At 39.0% G+C, this 18,185-nt stretch overlaps 1 protein-coding gene across 1 annotated transcript in view; it reads right to left on the reverse strand.

Annotated features, from left to right (window-relative positions):
• Positions 1 to 3,347: 3,347 nt before the first annotated feature.
• Positions 3,348 to 18,185, reverse strand: part of LOC124620254 (exocyst complex component 5) — a 108,807-nt gene continuing 93,969 nt past the window's right edge. Inside the window, exons 15-17 of the mRNA XM_047146958.1 lie at positions 14,036 to 14,192; positions 3,735 to 3,895; positions 3,348 to 3,652 (exon numbers count right to left, since the gene is read on the reverse strand). Of these exons, the coding sequence (XP_047002914.1) occupies positions 3,554 to 3,652; positions 3,735 to 3,895; positions 14,036 to 14,192 (417 nt within the window). The 3' untranslated portion in view covers positions 3,348 to 3,553. The remainder of the gene's footprint in view (positions 3,653 to 3,734; positions 3,896 to 14,035; positions 14,193 to 18,185) is intronic.

The following is an 18,185-nucleotide window of genomic DNA, read 5'->3' on the forward strand; positions in this document are numbered from 1 at the left end:
CAGATTTCAAGCTTGTTCTGGAGACAAATTACTGAGTTAACAAGAAAGTGTTCTTCAGACTGTACATGCTGTAATATTCATATTACTAGCAAACTGTGGAAAATAATAAAAAATAGAATATTGTGTCAAATAAACTACATCTTTAAAAAGGTGGCTATTTTAGATGCAAAACAAGTATTTAGACATGGAGGATTTTCTTGTAATATAGTTCCTATGGTTAATTTCTCATGTTAACATAGAATGAATGTATCTGGAAATGAAAGCAATTTGATATTTAAGGATATATAGGGATAAATTACTACAGAGAAAGTTAAAAATTCAAAATTGTGACATAAACTGAAAAATATAGCACACATTGTATAACACTACGCACCATAGCAAAAAGGTGTCCCGTTCCTTCTGTGAAAGTACTCTTTGAAAGGATTTATTAATTGATTTGAATAATTATGATATTTCAGTCTGGACTTAAGGAATTAGCTTCATCAGATTGATTTGCGTTGCAGTATGGTTTCTTTCACTGCAGGATTCTAGAATATTCTACAAATTTTCAACATGTGCAACTCAGAAGACTGGAATGGCTTCAGTTGTTTTGGAATTTTGTTCACTTATAAGGAAAAACTGTTTTAATCTACACTTATACACTACAAGTCTCTGTATGGTGTGTAATGGTGGTTACTTGATGTACCATTGTTTGCAACCAAAAACCTAATTTTTGCTTCTTGTGTTCTCTGCACATATTAAGTGTAAAGCTAAAAATGAAAGGGAGATCAGAAAATTAATTAATATCTTTGATATAAGAAACACTATATCATCTTAATTAAGAGCTGAAAAAATTATGTCCTTACATTATGCGTTTCATCTTATACTGATCACTTCACCTCTGTTTTTATTATTATTTATAATGTTGAATACAAAGTTTAGAACAAAGACAATTCATAAGTGAATTCAGTGAAAGAGTAAATATAACTTTATTCCGTTAAAAACAATCAAATTTATTTGTTTCCAACGACAATCCAAGTTGGGTTAAGTTCTGCCAACTGAACATACGGTCATTTAAAGCTGCTTATCAATACATGTGAGTGTTCAATTTAAAAACCAAGTTTGAAACTGCAACAGCCATGGACAGTGTAACCCAATACACATTCTCCTAGGGAGCAGTTGTTGATTTGCACAGCTGGCAGAGAGAGGGCAGCACAGTACATAATAAGATGTTAAAGAATCTTGCTGGCTATTTTTAATGGAAATTTCAAGCAAGACAAATTCCTATCTCTAACAGTGAATGTGTCTCCATTACATACTATTCCTATGTACACTTGAGTCACCTTTAGGTGTTCAAATGTACAAAATATCTTCACAGTATTCTGATTATAAAAAATGGCAATAAGAATAATAACTTAAGACAAAAATCAGGCTGATTGTAAAAACAGTTTTGAAAAGCTGGTGATTCTACGTGCCCCATCTTAGTACATCTGTCACACTATTGCAGAGATTGAGAAAAGCTTTAGTAACTACTACAGTAAAAGCTCTATTTATGATCACAGAACAAGAGCTAGACTTAATTTACTCACCTGAGAAAACTGAAACAGACATTAAAATTAATATTTCCTACTACATAAATTAAACTGTATAACAAATTAATAGAGATAACTGAAGACTGTGAGTCAAGAATGAATTTTCATTCTGTTCTGGAGCGTGCACTAATCTGAAACTGTGTACTGGTCCAGTAGTCGAACATGGGACATTGTCTTGTTCCACCAATTAAGGTTTTCAAGCATGACTCATGACTCACCAACCTAGCTTTTTTAAGGGGTACTGACAGAAGTAAAGCTGTGATGGCAAGTTGTGAGTTAGGTTCAGTAAAGTACTTTGGACGCAAAGGACATTGGTCCCAACTTCAACTCCCCATCCAGCACAGAGTTTTAACCTGCCAAGAAATTTGAAATTAGTGCACACTTTGCTGGAGTGTGAACATTCAATCTGGAGACAATCCCCTAAGCCATTTGCCAGTAATATATTTTCTTCCAGGAATGCTAGCCTTGCAATGCATGCAGGAGAACTTGCTTGAAGTCTGAACAGCAGGAGAAGAGGTAATGCAGTAAGTAAAGCTGTGAGGGCAAGTCAAGAGTTGTGCTTGCATAGTTAAGCCAGGAAATCTCCCAGGTTCGAGTTTTGGATCTGCACACAGTCTTACTCTGCTAGGGAGTTTAAAACCTGAGATGTTTAAAAAGGTAATTAAAGCATACCCCTAAAATCATGCACAATGTGTGGTAACAGAATTACTTAAAAAGGGTTTGGTAAAAATTAAAAAGTAAAGACACACTATTATTCTACAATTTAACTTCAAAGTAGTATGCATGTTACCGAAAAATTGTGTGCCCAATATCTGTGAGTATGAAATTCATTCATCATATTGAGCTCAGCATCTCCTTCAGTATGGGGGAATACTGATTGTTTTTCAGACAGACAAATGGGAACACACAGATAACTGATTGGAGATCAAAATGGTTCAAATGGCTCTGAGCACTATGGAACTTAACATCTGAGGTCACCAATCCCCTAGAACTTAGAACTACTTAAACCTAACTAACCTAAGGACATCACACACATCCATGCCCGAGGCAGGATTCGAACCTGCGACTGTAGCGGTCAAGCGGTTCCAGACTGAAGCACCTAGAACCGCACGGCCACACCGGCCGGCAACTGATTGGAGAATCATTATCATCAGTTCAGTTCTGGTGTCAGCCAAAAGGATGAGTGTGCAAAACATAAAATGTTTGCAGTGATTTGAGACTTGAATAAATAGGGTAACATTAAAGGTAAGCACAGGCCACTGTCACTGTCAGTAAAATTCTCCAGGGTATGTGACCACATTGTCAATTTATAAAATTCTCCGACATTTCAGCCAATGTTGCAAATGGTCTTCCTCAGCAAAACACCCCCAGGAAGGTCATTTGCTATAGAACTTTATATATGGCAATGTGGTCACATACCCTGAAGATTTTTATTGACAGTATAACATTAGTTTTGAGTTAACCAGATTTCTAAATATTTATATGTATACATGTTTTTTAACGTTTAATAATGTGTCTAACATTATTTTATATTTACCTGTGGAATAATAAAGAATTAACTAACTACATTTTCCACCAATGCTATTTGCGGGTAACATAAACTTATTGACATTCAAATGTGCAGTTAAGCAAAAGGTGCATAGAGCTCCTGTGGCCTTATTAAATAGGTTGAACAAGTTTGTCATGAAGAAATTCTTCCTGGATGGCTGTCAGAAATTTAGTATTTCATATCTTTAATTTTCTGTACTCCTCAGTGATCAAAGAAACACAACATAGTCCCATTATGACATGGTTTATTATTGTAAATGATACAATATAAATGAAAGCATATTAATTCTTTGGGTTCATAGTTCTGGTATTAAAACACACACACACACACACACACACACACACACTTCACTAGAATACAAATTTTGTACTAGTATTTTTATAGCCTATTGGTACACAGTAATATAGTAAAGCACAAAATACATTCCATTCCACTATGCTGCCAGGCCCCTCAGGTTGTTTGCCAACTTTTGTGTCTTATAATCACTGCGCAGTTGTATAAAATTTAGAAGTACTGAACGGTCCAGTCCAGCCTGGAAAGGGAAATCAGAACCATAAATTTGAGTCTGATATCATCTGTGATACACACAAAAAATTCGGACTTTATGTACTCACCAACTGATCACCATTACACACTTGCTTCAGATTCTCAGGTTTGACGAGCAACAGATTACAAAGTGCATGTAATGTGTCAAAGAGTGTATTTATCAAAGGGATTTTAAATTCTTTCACACATTTACGATACTCATTTACATCGCAAATTGCACACATAGCACCTGCAACAAAGTAAAATTAGTTATAATTTCTGTCTCCTTGGCTTTTAATGGTTCAAATGGCTCTGAGCACTAAGGGGCTCAACTGCTGTGGTTATCAGTCCCCTAGAACTTAGAACTACTTAAACCTAACTAACCTAAGGACATCACACACATCCATGCCCGAGGCAGGATTCGAACCCGCGACCGTAGCAGTCGCACGGTTCCGGACTGCGCGCCTAGAACCGTGAGACCACCGCGGCCGGCTGGCTTTTAATGTTTTTTCTTCACACACCTACAACTGACAAATTAAGCAAGTACATATCTGACATCATCAATATAAACAAAATACGCAAAAACAGAAAACAGTATAGTATGTGTCAATATTATGAAAAGGATAGTTGCTACTCATCATATAGTTGAGATGCTGAGTCACAGACAGGCACAACAACAGATCCTTCGGGAAAGCATGAAAAGTCACAGCAAAAAGATTGTCAGAAAAAGAGCTTTCAGCCAATAACACACACACACACACACACACACACACACACACACACACACACACGGCCGCAGTCTTTGGCTGTTGAGGCCACACTTTAGGCAGTGTGTATGTTCTACCTCCAGCGAAGGCGTTATTGGCCGAAAGCTCATTTTCTGACAGTCTTCTTGTTGTGCCTATCCATGACTTAGCATCTCTGCTATATGCTGAGTAGTGATTATTCTTTTCATAAATTGTTACATTCCATCCTAGATTTTTCATTGTTGAGTATAGTATATGTAGCAAACACTAACAAACAAAAACATTTATCATATCTGCAACCACAATAACATGAATATGGAATGGCTGTGTGTAGAACATTATTAAATGTAAGTTAGAGATTTAACAAAACAAAAAGTTCTAGCATATGCACATTAATTATTATAAGTAATGTAACAAAAAAGGATTATATCTTTCAATATTTTAATGGGCTAAACTGAGACAAAAGTTAATTTGATAATCATTGTTCCGTTCTCATGAAGGGTGGGTTTGTCAAATGGGGATAAATTGCAGGAAATGATTCCTCAGAAAATAAGGAGCAAAAAGGTCCTATGTACATATGCCAAGAACTGCATGGTGCATATACTACATGGTGCTTATTAATTCATCACACCTGTAGAGTGCATGACACGCTGATATGAGACCACCATTATACACAAGGTGTTAGTGGGACTCATCATGAGCCCCTAATCATGTGTGAACATGCCACAGCAGTGACTGACCCTCACATACAAATGTATCCTCCTGCAACCAAATGTCATCATACCAGTATGAATGAATGTTCCAGTGTCTGCAGGTCCAGAATGGGCTCAGCATATACAACTTCTTTCACATGCCCCAATAGATTGAGGTCCAGTGACCTGGTGGGCCTTGTGAGCGGATCAGCTAGGACTGTTGCATCAGATGGTTGGAATACAGGATGTCGAGATGCCTCCCCATTACCCTTTGTACCACCAAAGGCACATTCTCCAGCATGCGAGGCAGGGTCAAGTGCAGATATGCCTCGTCTGTTAGGCGCTGTGTAAGGATGACTGAGGCAGTTTCCTATAATCCCCGCCCACACAATGAGGCTGAACCAGTGCTGAAGGTTTGCTGCAGCCATACCACAGGGGTTCCCCATAGAACACAGGTGAGTGTTGTGAAGGTTGACAATACTGCTCCTCATAAAGGTAGTCTCTTCTGTGGGCAGAATTGATGACAGAACTCGCAGCGTCATGCTCCTATGTGGGGTGTCCATTCATCCCATTTTTCCCGGGACAGTCCTGTTTTTACCAAAATGTTCTGCTGTCCCGAAAGTTTTTTTGGAGACACTCAAATGTCCCGTTTTTTTTTAATGATTCTCCTTAGCTAGAGTATTTTACGCTACTGGTTGTTTTACTTGCTATTAACTGCGCAATTATTTACGCTAGGAAGCGTGTGATGACTTTCAGCATACCCCAAACATGTACTGAACTGTCAAAAATTGCAAGTAATTTTAAACGCACTATAGGTTATGAATAACAACGAAGATTCTGCTCTTCTAAATCGATCCACTGAATCCGTCCTTTCGGTCCAGAGATACTCTACACCACTGATACTTGCTCTCTGGCTTTCCTCACCACACTGTTAATGTTTTGCACTGTGCAATCACTGTTTCATTATGCCAAATCGAAAGCGTAATTTTAACAGCAATATAAAAAGCGAGTTTCGTTTTATCACTGGTAGTGGAGAAACTGTAGAATGTACATTGTGCAGATCAAAATTTGCTATTGGTCATGGTGGAAGGTCTGACACTGTGAATCACATTAAGATGAAGAAACCGCTTGAGTGATGAAACGAAAAGAGCAAATAAATGCGTGAGTGACTACAATGTAAACTTAAAATCAGTAACAGAAATGGATAGGCAGTTAGCAGCACAAGAAGTTACGTTTGCATACCACAGTGCAATGCATAGCCATAGCTTTAAGTCAATGGATTGTACTACAGCAGTTGTTAAACTTTTCAATCCTAAATTCATATGCGGACACACAAAATATAATGCAATCATTTCAAATGTTATTGCACCATATGCAGCTCAGCAGGTTTTAAATGAAAAGTGCTGTAATGATTGATACATCGAATCATCCTGATTTGGTTCCTCTCTTCATAAGGGATTTTCACTCTGAAAATGGCATCACAGTGAAAGTGCTCGAATTGGTTAATTTAGCTGGAGGTTTTAAAGAAATATGATCTTGAGGGGAAGGTGATTGCAGTTTCTGCAGACAACACTAACACCAATTTTGGTGGTAAGCAGAGGAAAGGAAAAAACAATTTGATCTATAAACTGCAACAGAACACAGTGAATAATATAGTAGGTGATGGCTGTCCAGCACATGTGGTGCACAATTTCTTACAAACTGGCTCAGATTGCCTACCCATCGACTGCCAATTAATTGCAAAGAAAATCTACCAGCATTTCCACATATATACAGTAAGGGTTGAATCTCTGACGTCATTCTGTAAGTTTACTAACAATTAATTGCAAAGAAAATCTACCAGCATTTCTACATATATACAGTAAGGGTTGAATCTCTGACGTCATTCTGTAAGTTTACTAACACTGAATACAAAACTGTAGTTGGGCACAGCAAGACAAGGTGGCTATCTGTGCTACCAGTATTGGAATGAATTGTAGAGATATTTCCTGCTTTGAAAGCATATTCCATTTCCCTTGATAAGTGTCCTGTTATCCTTAAACAATTCTTTGATAACCCTGTGTCTATTGTTCTTCTACATTTTCTTGTTAGCCAGCTAAAACCTTTCTCCACGACAATTAAATGTATTGAGAAACAAGAAATCACAAAAGTGGAAGTTTATCAAGAAACAAACAAATTATTGGGAAAATTACAATGTAGAAAATCTGAAAGATTTCTCACATCCTTTGTACATGAGACTCTAAGAAAGCTGGAAGAAGAGGGTGGAATTACTGTAGAACAATTTCATATTTATGCTGACATCTTCTATGACTCTTGCACTGAGTATATTAATGAATGGTGTTTACCATTTTTCACACCTTTTAAAGCATTTGACCGGATTAATACTGAAAAGGAGCAGCTACAGTGCAAGGATATTCAGGACTCTTGTGTTTTTGTTAAAAGTATTGTACCAAATTTTCCTGTTGATGAAGACGAACTGTTTGATGAATTTTCATGTGCACAGAACTTAATAAAAAGTGAAGAAGGAGACAAATAAAGTGTTAGTGCAACGTGGTGTAAAATATTTGCTTATTTCAAAAGTAAAAACATTAACATGAAAAACATGATTCATTTGGTGGAGTTTTGTCTGGCAATTCCTGGGTCAAATGCTGCTGTGGTACGTGTGTTTTCGTTAGTGAACTCTTTGTGGCCAGATGAAAAAAAAAAGAATGAAAGTTGAAACAGTGAGGGCCTTGCTCATTGTCAAAACACACTTTCATGGTGTATCATGTACTGACTTTTATGATACAATTTCAAACGAAAATTCACTTCTTGATAAAGTACATAGAAGTGAAAAGTACGGTGATAGTGTGGCAGAATAATTGTAAAAAGGGATCTGGGATCACTGAGTGCACGTTGTAAAGGTAAACTTGTATGTGTATTAAATTTAGTCAATACAATACTTATGTCCCCTTTTTCTTTTCTTCTTCTCTTCATTGTCCCAGGTTTTTCTCTAATTTATTTTAAATGTCTCCTTTTTCAATGAAAATGAAATGGACACCCTATGCCTGTGCCATCTACCAGATGTAACCTTTGCAGCAGAGGCAAGTCTGTAAGTAATAGGGCCTGCATGCATTGCAAGTGGTATGGATTAAAAAGTTAGGCTGCATGCCATGAATATGAGAAATGTATTTTAAGATAATCAGAACTATTTGGTTTAATGTGATCCTAGAAAGTCCTGAGTGGAACACAAACAATGGCAGGAATAGAGGCAACCAGTCACAATATAGTTGAGTGGTCAACAGCCACATCAAAATGGTTAAAAGCTTTGGTGATTTTTTTCATCAATCTCCTTCTTCAGAACTCTCTCTCTCTCTCTCTCTCTCTCTCTCTCTCTCTCTCTCACACACACACACACACACACACACATTCATGCTTGATTACAAGGTCTCACGGTTGGCATTGTGTCATTTCTCTGATGATGCAAACGTTTTAAGAAATCTCTGGCTTCCTGCAAAATGTTTCTTAGTTGTTACTTATTGTTCATCTACTACCTAAGTTGATAACATGTCATGTATATACAACATAAGCATCTGGTTTATTTTCTCCACACTCTTATTGTTACCAATTATGCATCTTATCAAATTTTCATTATATATTCCAATATCCTTTTCTGCACATTTCCAAATATACTGCCAGAGCAGGGGGGGGGGGGGGGGGGGGGGGGGGGGAGGGAGGGGGGGGGAGGATGGGGGGGAGGAGGAGAAGAAGAAGTAATTGGAAATGTGGAAGTAAACAAAATGAAACTTTATGGGTTGAGACAGAATGTTTTTTGTTACTGCAGTGATTACAAAACTAAGTCAAATTTACAGAGAACTCGGGCAGTATGAGCCCATATCAGTATAATCTTGTTCCTCCTCTGGCCTGGATTCATAAACTAATTTGGTTGGGAAGAGAGTCATAAAGCCACTGTATCTCTGATGTCCGAGCTGGTCCCACACGTGCTCTATTGGAGACAGATCTGGGGATCTTGCATCTTGCTGGCCACTGGAGTACCTAATCATTATCATTATCATTATCATCATCATCATTATCATCATCATGAATCCATAGTAACACATACCGTGTGTGGTTGAGCATTGTCCTGTAGAAAAATGGTACAATGATACAGTAGCATACGAGGTAACATATGAGTACACTGGATGTCTATGACATACTGCTGTGACATCAGAGTTTCCCCAATCACTGCCAGCCATGACTTTGAAGTCATACCCAATGGCTCCCATAACCTTGATGCGGAGAATGGAACCCCACCCCAGGTCAATGTCATACTTGCTGACAGTGGTCATTGAGGGTAGTGCTGAACCACATTTCATCACTGAATACAATGTAATGCTATTCATCAGCAGTCCATGCTTCCTAGTCTGTGTAGTTTTAAGAGCAGCCTATGCATATGGATGGTAATTCCCTCACCTGGCTGCTGCTATTCTCCTAGCAATGACGTGGAATGACAAAGAATGTTGTAGATAGGCCATTACTTTTTCTTGGATGGCAGGTGTGGACGTGAAGGTGTTACACTGTGCTTGGTGCACAATACAGTGACCTCTTTTGTTGTCATCAGTTGTGGTCGACTGGAACTTTGACAAGTATGCTGGTCCTCATGTTCTCATGCAGTCCAACATGAGACCACTCACACCTGAATGCCCCACAAATATAAGTATTGCATGATTCAACCAGCCAGCCAAATGCACACAAATAATGAGGCTTTTTTCAAACACTGTCAGCTGCTGGTAACGCTGCCTCACATGAGTATGAGGCGTCTTGAATAGTAGTGGGGGGACTAGAAATGCGATTAATAAAAATTTGCTACTTAAATAATTAAAAGGAAATTTTTGAAAGAATGATTGAAAAGGGATTGAAAAATACTCATATTCTGGGTGAACTTTAACTGGCACTAATATAAACAGACCTTCAATATTGAATACATATATTCAATAGCTAACATTTGTAAATTTACGCACACCAATTTTTTGTTACTGCTACTGTACATGGAGATTGGTATGACAATACTGGTTACAGATTGCTCCTCCTCAACTCAGGCGAATTCTTGTTTATTATCTTCGATCCTCTAGATGCAGGATTCTCGGTGCATCGTGGAATAATAAATAGGTAATAACTTTGTGAATAAACTTTGCTATCTTGATAACACTTTTACTGTACAATTGGAATATACATGTTTTACAATATTAAAATGACGGAACTCGCAATATGTCTGCCTGCTATCACGTATAGACACAGATAGATGAATCTCAAGAAATTAAAAAAATGAAGAGCATCTTTCACCTTGCTTTGTTTCTGACCCTATAGTATCGCTGGTATATATGTATAAAAAGAAAAGAATGAGATGAAAAGAAAACAATAATAATAATAATAATAATAATAATAATAATAATAATAATAATAATATGGTACTTCACAGTTTCTAGGTTTCACAGTGGTCAATCAACATCTGTCACTGTTCAGGCTCCTTACTAGAGTCCTGCATGACCGAGTAAGCGAGCACAAAATACGAGATGGCGCAAGCACAGCCTAACTGGATAGGCTGCCCGCACTACTTCTTGTGTCCGAGCATAGAAGCCGTGACCGAGTACGTAGCACGTAACTTCAAACACATTACAGGTGCCATTATCCATGTGAGACTGCAGCCAGTACAGGCTTCTCATTTGTGGTGTCTCTCTCTCTCTATAATCATGCAGCGCGAGGAAGCCAGTGCAGTTAAGACATAAGATTGAAACCAAGGTTTACACATTGAAGAAATGGGAAGGTCTAAAAAGCCAAGTATGGAGTACATTTCTGTTGGTTGTAGACGAAAACAGTGCATCTAATGGCTACATATCGTGCATAAACTGCTCCACATTATTGGTTTCCAGTCGGGAACTACTCATTTAAAGAAACAGTTGCAAGAAACCTCGCAAAGATACAGCACTTTCAGGGATACCAGCAGTAATAAAAAATACTATTACAGCAAAGTGTGTTGCAATGTGTGCTAAAGATATGAGACCTTTTAATGCTATTTCCGGTGAAGGTTTCAGAGAACTAGGCCAAGAATTAATACATCTAGGTGCGCATTACGGAGAAGTTAATGTGGCAGACGTCACACCACATTCCTCTACTATAAGTAGACATGTCAAAGACCAAGCTGATGCAATATGAAACAGCATAATGCCTTCTGTTATTGTGGAAGTTATTAATAAAACATGTGCTGCAACAGTTGATATGTGGACTGATTCGCATAGTCAGGTGCACTATTTGACACTTACAACACATTACACTAACACAGATTGGTCTCTTGTAAACAATGTTTTATTTACAACAAAGTTCCCGGATGTTAAGAAGACAGGAGTAAATATTATGAAGGAAATTGAAGAGAGGATGGCTGATTGGGACATTTTGCTGGACATGTTGCACAGTTCTGTTTTTGTCTCCGACCAGGGTGCCAGTGTAATAAAGACTTTGGAAAATCACGAAAGGGTTCATTGTGCTGCTCATTGTATAAACACAGCACATAGCCATACTTTCGATGAAGATAACTTCTTGTTAAATCATGTCCCGAACATCACATAAACAATAAATACTGCAAAATGCATTGTAAGGTACACCAAGAAAATAGGCCTCTGCTCTTCTTTGAAATCATCGTTGAAACAAGAGGTCTGCACACGCTGGAACAGCTTGTACATTATGCTGGAATCCTTACACACTCAGTATAACGAAGTTTCTGTTTCCACTTTGCTGATGGAAAAGGACTCCGCTTACAGATTGCAAGGATATGATAATGAGCTTGCAGGAAAAACTGCACATTTTCTGAGACCATTTAAAGAGGCCACGGATGAATTAGAAGGCGAAAAAGAACCAACAGTCCAGTTAGTTGTTCTTTGGTTTCACAAACTGCAACAAATTTGCAGTGTCAATGACACTGACTGTCAGGTGAGTAATTACTGCAGTTAAAAGCACTGTTTCATTATGATACGCGATAGATTTATAATTAACTAGCGTAATTAATGTGTACTAACAGATATGTATTTTTTAACAGGAGGTACAAAGGATTAAATATCGAGCTTTGACTTTCGTTTATGAGAAGATTGTGATCACTTCCAGACATAAAATTGCTGTGTTTCTTTGGCCGTCTTTCCGTGATCTTAATATGCTTGAAATAAATGAAAAGCACGAAATTCTTAGCAATGTGCGACAAATGTGTGCTACTTACGCAGGTACAACATGCAATCATTAACATAATCGCTTTTGCATAGTTAGTGGATAGTGTATTATAGAGGAATGGGAATGTTATAATTCGTATAATATTTCATTAACATAAAACACCTCATTTTTGTGGGAACATTTCGATGATTTCCACATCAGTTCTGTATTACTTGTCTTTTTTGTTTATTATCATAGATCCTTCAAGTACCGTGTCATCACCACCCAGAAAGAGAGATCATTTCAAGGAATGGAGGAACAACAGATCATCCGCAGCAGATGAAGTAGATCTCTACATTTTAATGCACCCCGGAGATGATGATGACATCTTAAAGTGGTGGAGCAGACATGAAACAGATCTGCCAGGCCTGGCTGCAGTTGTAAGACGTATTTTATGTATCCTAGCAACAAGCGCACCTAGTGAAAGATGCTTTAGTAAAGCCGGCATGTTACTAACAAATCACCACAGCCAATTAAATCCGGAACGCGTTAGTGATTTACTGCTGATGAACAACAACTATAATTTTGTTTCTTTTGCAAACAAGTGAAAAGTATGACAAGTTACGTCTGTAAATGTTTAATGTTCTTTGTGTGCTTTCTTTATGAAGATGGTTGTCTTTTAGACTACAGGGACAGCACTTATTTAATGTTTCCTATTAATGAAAGGAAAGCACTTGGAAACTAAAATGATATTTCAATACAATCGCGGATAGAAGACGAGTCTTATTTGCATACAGGACATCGAATGATTTATGAAAAGATGGAAGTTTTATCCCCAGCATCATCTTTCTGGGATTGCGTCATTAAGGAAGCAATACATACCCGTACAACCGATAATCTCACCAATAAGGATGCGGAATTTCAACTGAGCACAGCCTGGAATCCTGCATTGGCTGCTATTAAATCACGATGTGAAAATCAAGATCCTCTGATAATAGGTCCATCATAACTTTGGTCTAGTGTGGCCGCTGGTAAGTAACGTCTGGCTGCACTGTTGGCAAACGCAACATACAGTGAATGCACAGGAGAGCCGCTCTGTGATTTTTGGCAGTTTGAGTTTGAATATGGCACCATCCATCTGCAAATCATTGCACATGCGCGATTTGCGTGCCTGCACATTCTTCACGCACGTGTTCTAGAAATGGGGGGTCAACGTGCAGATACCATCAGTTATACCTAGCCACCAGCAAGGTAGAACCACCTGAAAATGTCACACAGTTTCTCCGAGGAAATATTGTGGAATTTGCACAACATGACCTGGCGGCAAACCCTTGAAGACTATTTACAACACTAAACATGTTCGAGGCTAATGTACTCTGGTGGCCATTCTATATATTACAGAGAACTGCATTTCTTATCATTTATGTACCACTGATATATCCAATCATGTGTTTGGGGTGCCTTAATTTTTACTTTTCTTTTACATTTTTTGTCATTATCATCAATGTACTGCTATGCATTACATAATTATAGCCATTTGTATTGCTATAATCATTTTAATTGACTAGTATTTGCTCAAAATTCTGGCTCTCTCTTTAACAGTTGCCTAGTTCCATTTAATATCCGTTTTTTCATGCCCACAACATCTTTTACGATTTGTTTGAGTATCAATGTTACATTAACAGACCCTTTCATCTATGTAGGTATAATCTTTGTTTTCTAAGATTCAGAACTTTTGGAATACCAGCTGTGAAATGAAGATGACCCTGAGACACTTACCTGCAGTGTTGAACTGAAACTGTTGTAAATGTTCATATATAACCCGATGGAAACGCGTACCCAGTTCAAACATCAATGATTCAACATTTTTTCCATCTAGGCTGTCACGAATGCGCTCTACCATTGCACCCATGTATTGCACAACGGCTAAACAGGCCTGCCAATGAAACCATATGAAATCATTAACAGTGAGGTGTATTAGAAAAAGTTAATTCTACACAAGCAAATGAATGAGTACAGATAACCAGTCACCATATAGCAGAAACACTGGGCAATAAATAAGTAAGAACTGGAGCAGAGTAGCATAGCTTATGACTTACAATGATGTTTCCAGAATCCCCCTCCCAACATCCCCCCCTTTCCACAACGTATTATCAGTTATATGATAAATAGAGGGTAAGTGAACTGGTGGTTTCTGGGAAGGGGGGGAAAAGGACTACCAGATGGAGACAGGGATAACAAGTGAAAGAGATAAGATATATATAGTACCAAAGAGTGTTCACTTCCATAGTGGCAGAGGTGATGGTGTATGCCATGATGCATCAGGATGGGGTGAGGTATGTAAGGGAGGGACAGAGCATAATAAGAGTGGAGGAAGATAGCTAAAGTACTGTGATAAGAGGTTGTGTGGACTAAGAAGCCAAAATATGTGAAAAGGATTGAAACAGAAGATAAATGTGCAGGACAGAATTAGAATAAGCTGGGTGAGTGCATGGGCTAGGTATTGACAAGGAGATTTGGTAGGTTCAATGGGAGGCAGAAAATTGCCTTGTGAGTGACGGAAATGATTTTGGGGAGGATATGCCTAATTTCAGAGAATAATAAAAATACAGTTTCAGCTCTGACAGATGGTGTGGTTCAGAAGCAAGAGGTCCAACATACCGGGTGACAAGCTGCTGCCATCTGCAGATACTGCCAACCTTTGTGTAGCTACATTTTACAATAGAGACATTTTGGTAAGGAAAGAAAGATTTGCTGGTGATATAGGCTTCGATATAAACCTAATTTTTATGAAGCCATCATACCTGAAGAGGGTCAGGTGAAATACTATGATAAAAGGTTTTAAGGCAGTGGAGAAATGGGGACAGTGTCTTAGTTTTGGGTCCAGACTATTAAGATGACGACACTGAAACTCAACCAGATAAGGTGTTTAGCATTTTGAATTGCTAGGAAGGATAAGTCAAACAAGTTGGCAAATGAGGTTGACATGATGCTGCTGCTGTTGTTGTTGTTGTTGTTGCTGCTGCTGCTTTAGAGCACAAAACAGCTGTCATAAGTGGCCTTTTCGAAATTTAAAATGGTCAATTACCGGATGAAGTTGAAGTCAATAATACTCAGAGCCTGGAGTAGAGGGGTAGCTAAAAACAATCAGTTCCCATTTGAGGTGGATGTTCAAATGGTTGAAAATTAAATTTCCTTTGCCATATTATTACAATGAATAAAAAGCAAAATGCGATCTGCAACTGTATTTGCTAAAATATCTGATAATTCAGATGACTGCAGCCTTGGTAGTTTCCTTCCCCGACACTCCGACATGACCAGAGACCCACATGAACATCACATTGCCTCCATCATCTGTGAGTGAGGAGGCATTCGTGCATTTGTTGCACTAAGGGGCGGTATGTGTATAGTACACAGAGGCTCTGGAGATCACTAAGTGAATCAGAACATAATACACAATTGAGAAGCCTGTGTCCTCAGACGCACTGGTGGCATGATAGAGGGCGGAAAACTCTGCAGTAAAAATCAAGCACTGGTCTAGAGGCTGGTATATAAAATGTTTGTTGCCAATGGCAAAGGTGCATCCAACACCACGGGTGGTCTTAGAGCCATCAATGTAGACGACGGTGCTGCCTCGAAGTTGTGTGCAAAGTTCGAGAAACTTACAGCTATAGGTCAAACATAGACAATGTCCATGAGAAGCAAACTAAGTCTAAGATTAACACAGACCTCTGCATGAAGCCAAGGTGGGGAACAGCTCTCACCCATCAGGAATGTAGCAGGCAACATGAGGTTCAGCTTGTGAAGCAGTATATGACAGTGAACTCCAGGAGGCAACAAAGAAGTCGCACTTACCCGTATTAGCGGTCAAGGGAGTTTTCAAAAAGGACTCACAGAATGGATGGTTGGGCACTGAGGGCAGACAACATGTGTATCTGCTGAGGAGAACATCGTGCCAGTATGACAGTGGTAGTTCAGCAGTTTTTGATAGAGCCTCAATACTAGGCTAGTGCAGAAAGCTCCAGTGGCCAAACATATGCCTTGATGATCAATTGTGTTGAGATAGCATCAGACAGACAGTTGTGAAGATGACTAAACGAGACACACACAGTCCATTTTTGATTGGACAAGGGATTGGTATAAGTGGACGAAGATTTCCCGATTTGCTCCATATGAAGTACAATTTACAACATGTATGATATTTATAGATTGGGTACAGAGTGCTGACAGATAAGATATGTAGGAGGATCAACAGAATTTCCTATATAGTGTGAGCCCCAAGAACTGACAAATGGAAGAGCAACAGGACCGAGATGTGAGGACGACTGAAGAAACTCTTTATGCCCCCAGATGTTCAGACAGACAGTGGAAAAGTGGAAGCCATTGTCGATGCTCCATGCTGTGCTCAAGTAAACAGGTCTGTTGAGAGCTGCAGTATATTACAAAGTCATCGACAAAAAGAGAGCCTGAGATGCCTTGTTAGAGCTTGTTAGAGACAGTCTATGACGGGGTTAACTGCTGTGGCAGATAGAGCTATGTCTAGCACAGAGCCCTGTGCCACCCCGTTCTCCTGAATAAAAATGCTCGACAAAGCTGAACCCACATGTGACTTGAAAACATGGTCTTTTAAAAACTCCTGAATGAGATGGGGCACGTGGCCTCGGCAGCCACATATGTAAATTGTATGGAGTATGTCCATCCTCCAGCAGGTGTCATAAGCCTTCTCTAGATCAAAAAACACAGCTACAGTTTGCAATTTTCACAGAAAATTGTTCATAGTGTGGGTTGACAGTGACTAGACCAACTGCAGAGTGGTGCTTACAAAATCAACATCATGCATTTGTTAGCAAATTCCGAGACTCAAGCTACCATACCAGCTGACCATTGATCATGTCTTCCATTACCTTGCAGACACTGCTGGTGAGGGAAATTGGGCAGTAGTTGGATGGAAGATGTTTGTCCTTACCATGCTTGGGTATGAGGATTACAGTGGCTTCACATCAATGACAGGGAAACGCGCTGTATGTGCAGATGCGATTGTACGTACGAATAAGAAACTGCTTGCCGGCAAGAGATAGGTGCTGCGATATCTGAATGTGAATATTGTCCAGTCCTGGAGCAGAGGATTGTGAAGAGGTGAGAGTATGTTCGAGTTCCATCATGATAAAAAGGGTATTGTAGCATTTGTGAATCTGTGAGGGCAAAGATATCTCCTGTGCCTCCTCCGCTTGCTTCTTGCAGAGCTCAAGATCTCTTCAAAGTATTATGTTGGGCCACAATGACATCGTTCTCTACAGTCAGCCCAGGAATCAGGAGATATACCTCGTTTCCAAAACTCCGACGAAGGTTACCCCCAAACAACAGAAGAGGGAATAAAACGGTTAAAATAATTAGTAAAAGAGATCCAACTAGTTTTTTTGCTATTTCTGATAATGCGAAGACACACTGTGTGTAACTGTTTATAGTGAATACAGCTGTCCTTTGTGGGATGGTGTTCAAAGACACATGTCTCTTCATATGAACCATGTTGCAGCATTCGTCAGTATACCAGGGGACTGGGACACAACGGGGTAGGGAAGAGGTTCAGGGGACAAAACATTCTTTGGCGGTAAGAATAACATTCGTAAGGTACTGTGACTGATCATCATCGCTGTGGAAGTGTTGTTTGTCGAAGGTTACCAGTGAAGAGTACAGTCTTCAGTCAGTTTTAGAAAGCTGCCAGTTGGTCTTGTGCACAATGGGACATGAGTTTGCAGATGAAATATGCTTGGGAAATGGTTGCACGAGTATGTGTCTGAGAGGTGGTGGGCAAGCTGTGCAGTGCAGAGTGACAGATCCACGTAAGAGAAAATGTGTGTAGAATCTGAAAGGAATGTGGGTTGACCAGTGTTGAGAGAAATGAGAGTAAGCTGGTTAAGAATATCTGCCA

This window comes from Schistocerca americana, chromosome 1 (assembly GCF_021461395.2).
Source record: "Schistocerca americana isolate TAMUIC-IGC-003095 chromosome 1, iqSchAmer2.1, whole genome shotgun sequence".
Lineage (NCBI taxonomy): Eukaryota > Metazoa > Arthropoda > Insecta > Orthoptera > Acrididae > Schistocerca > Schistocerca americana.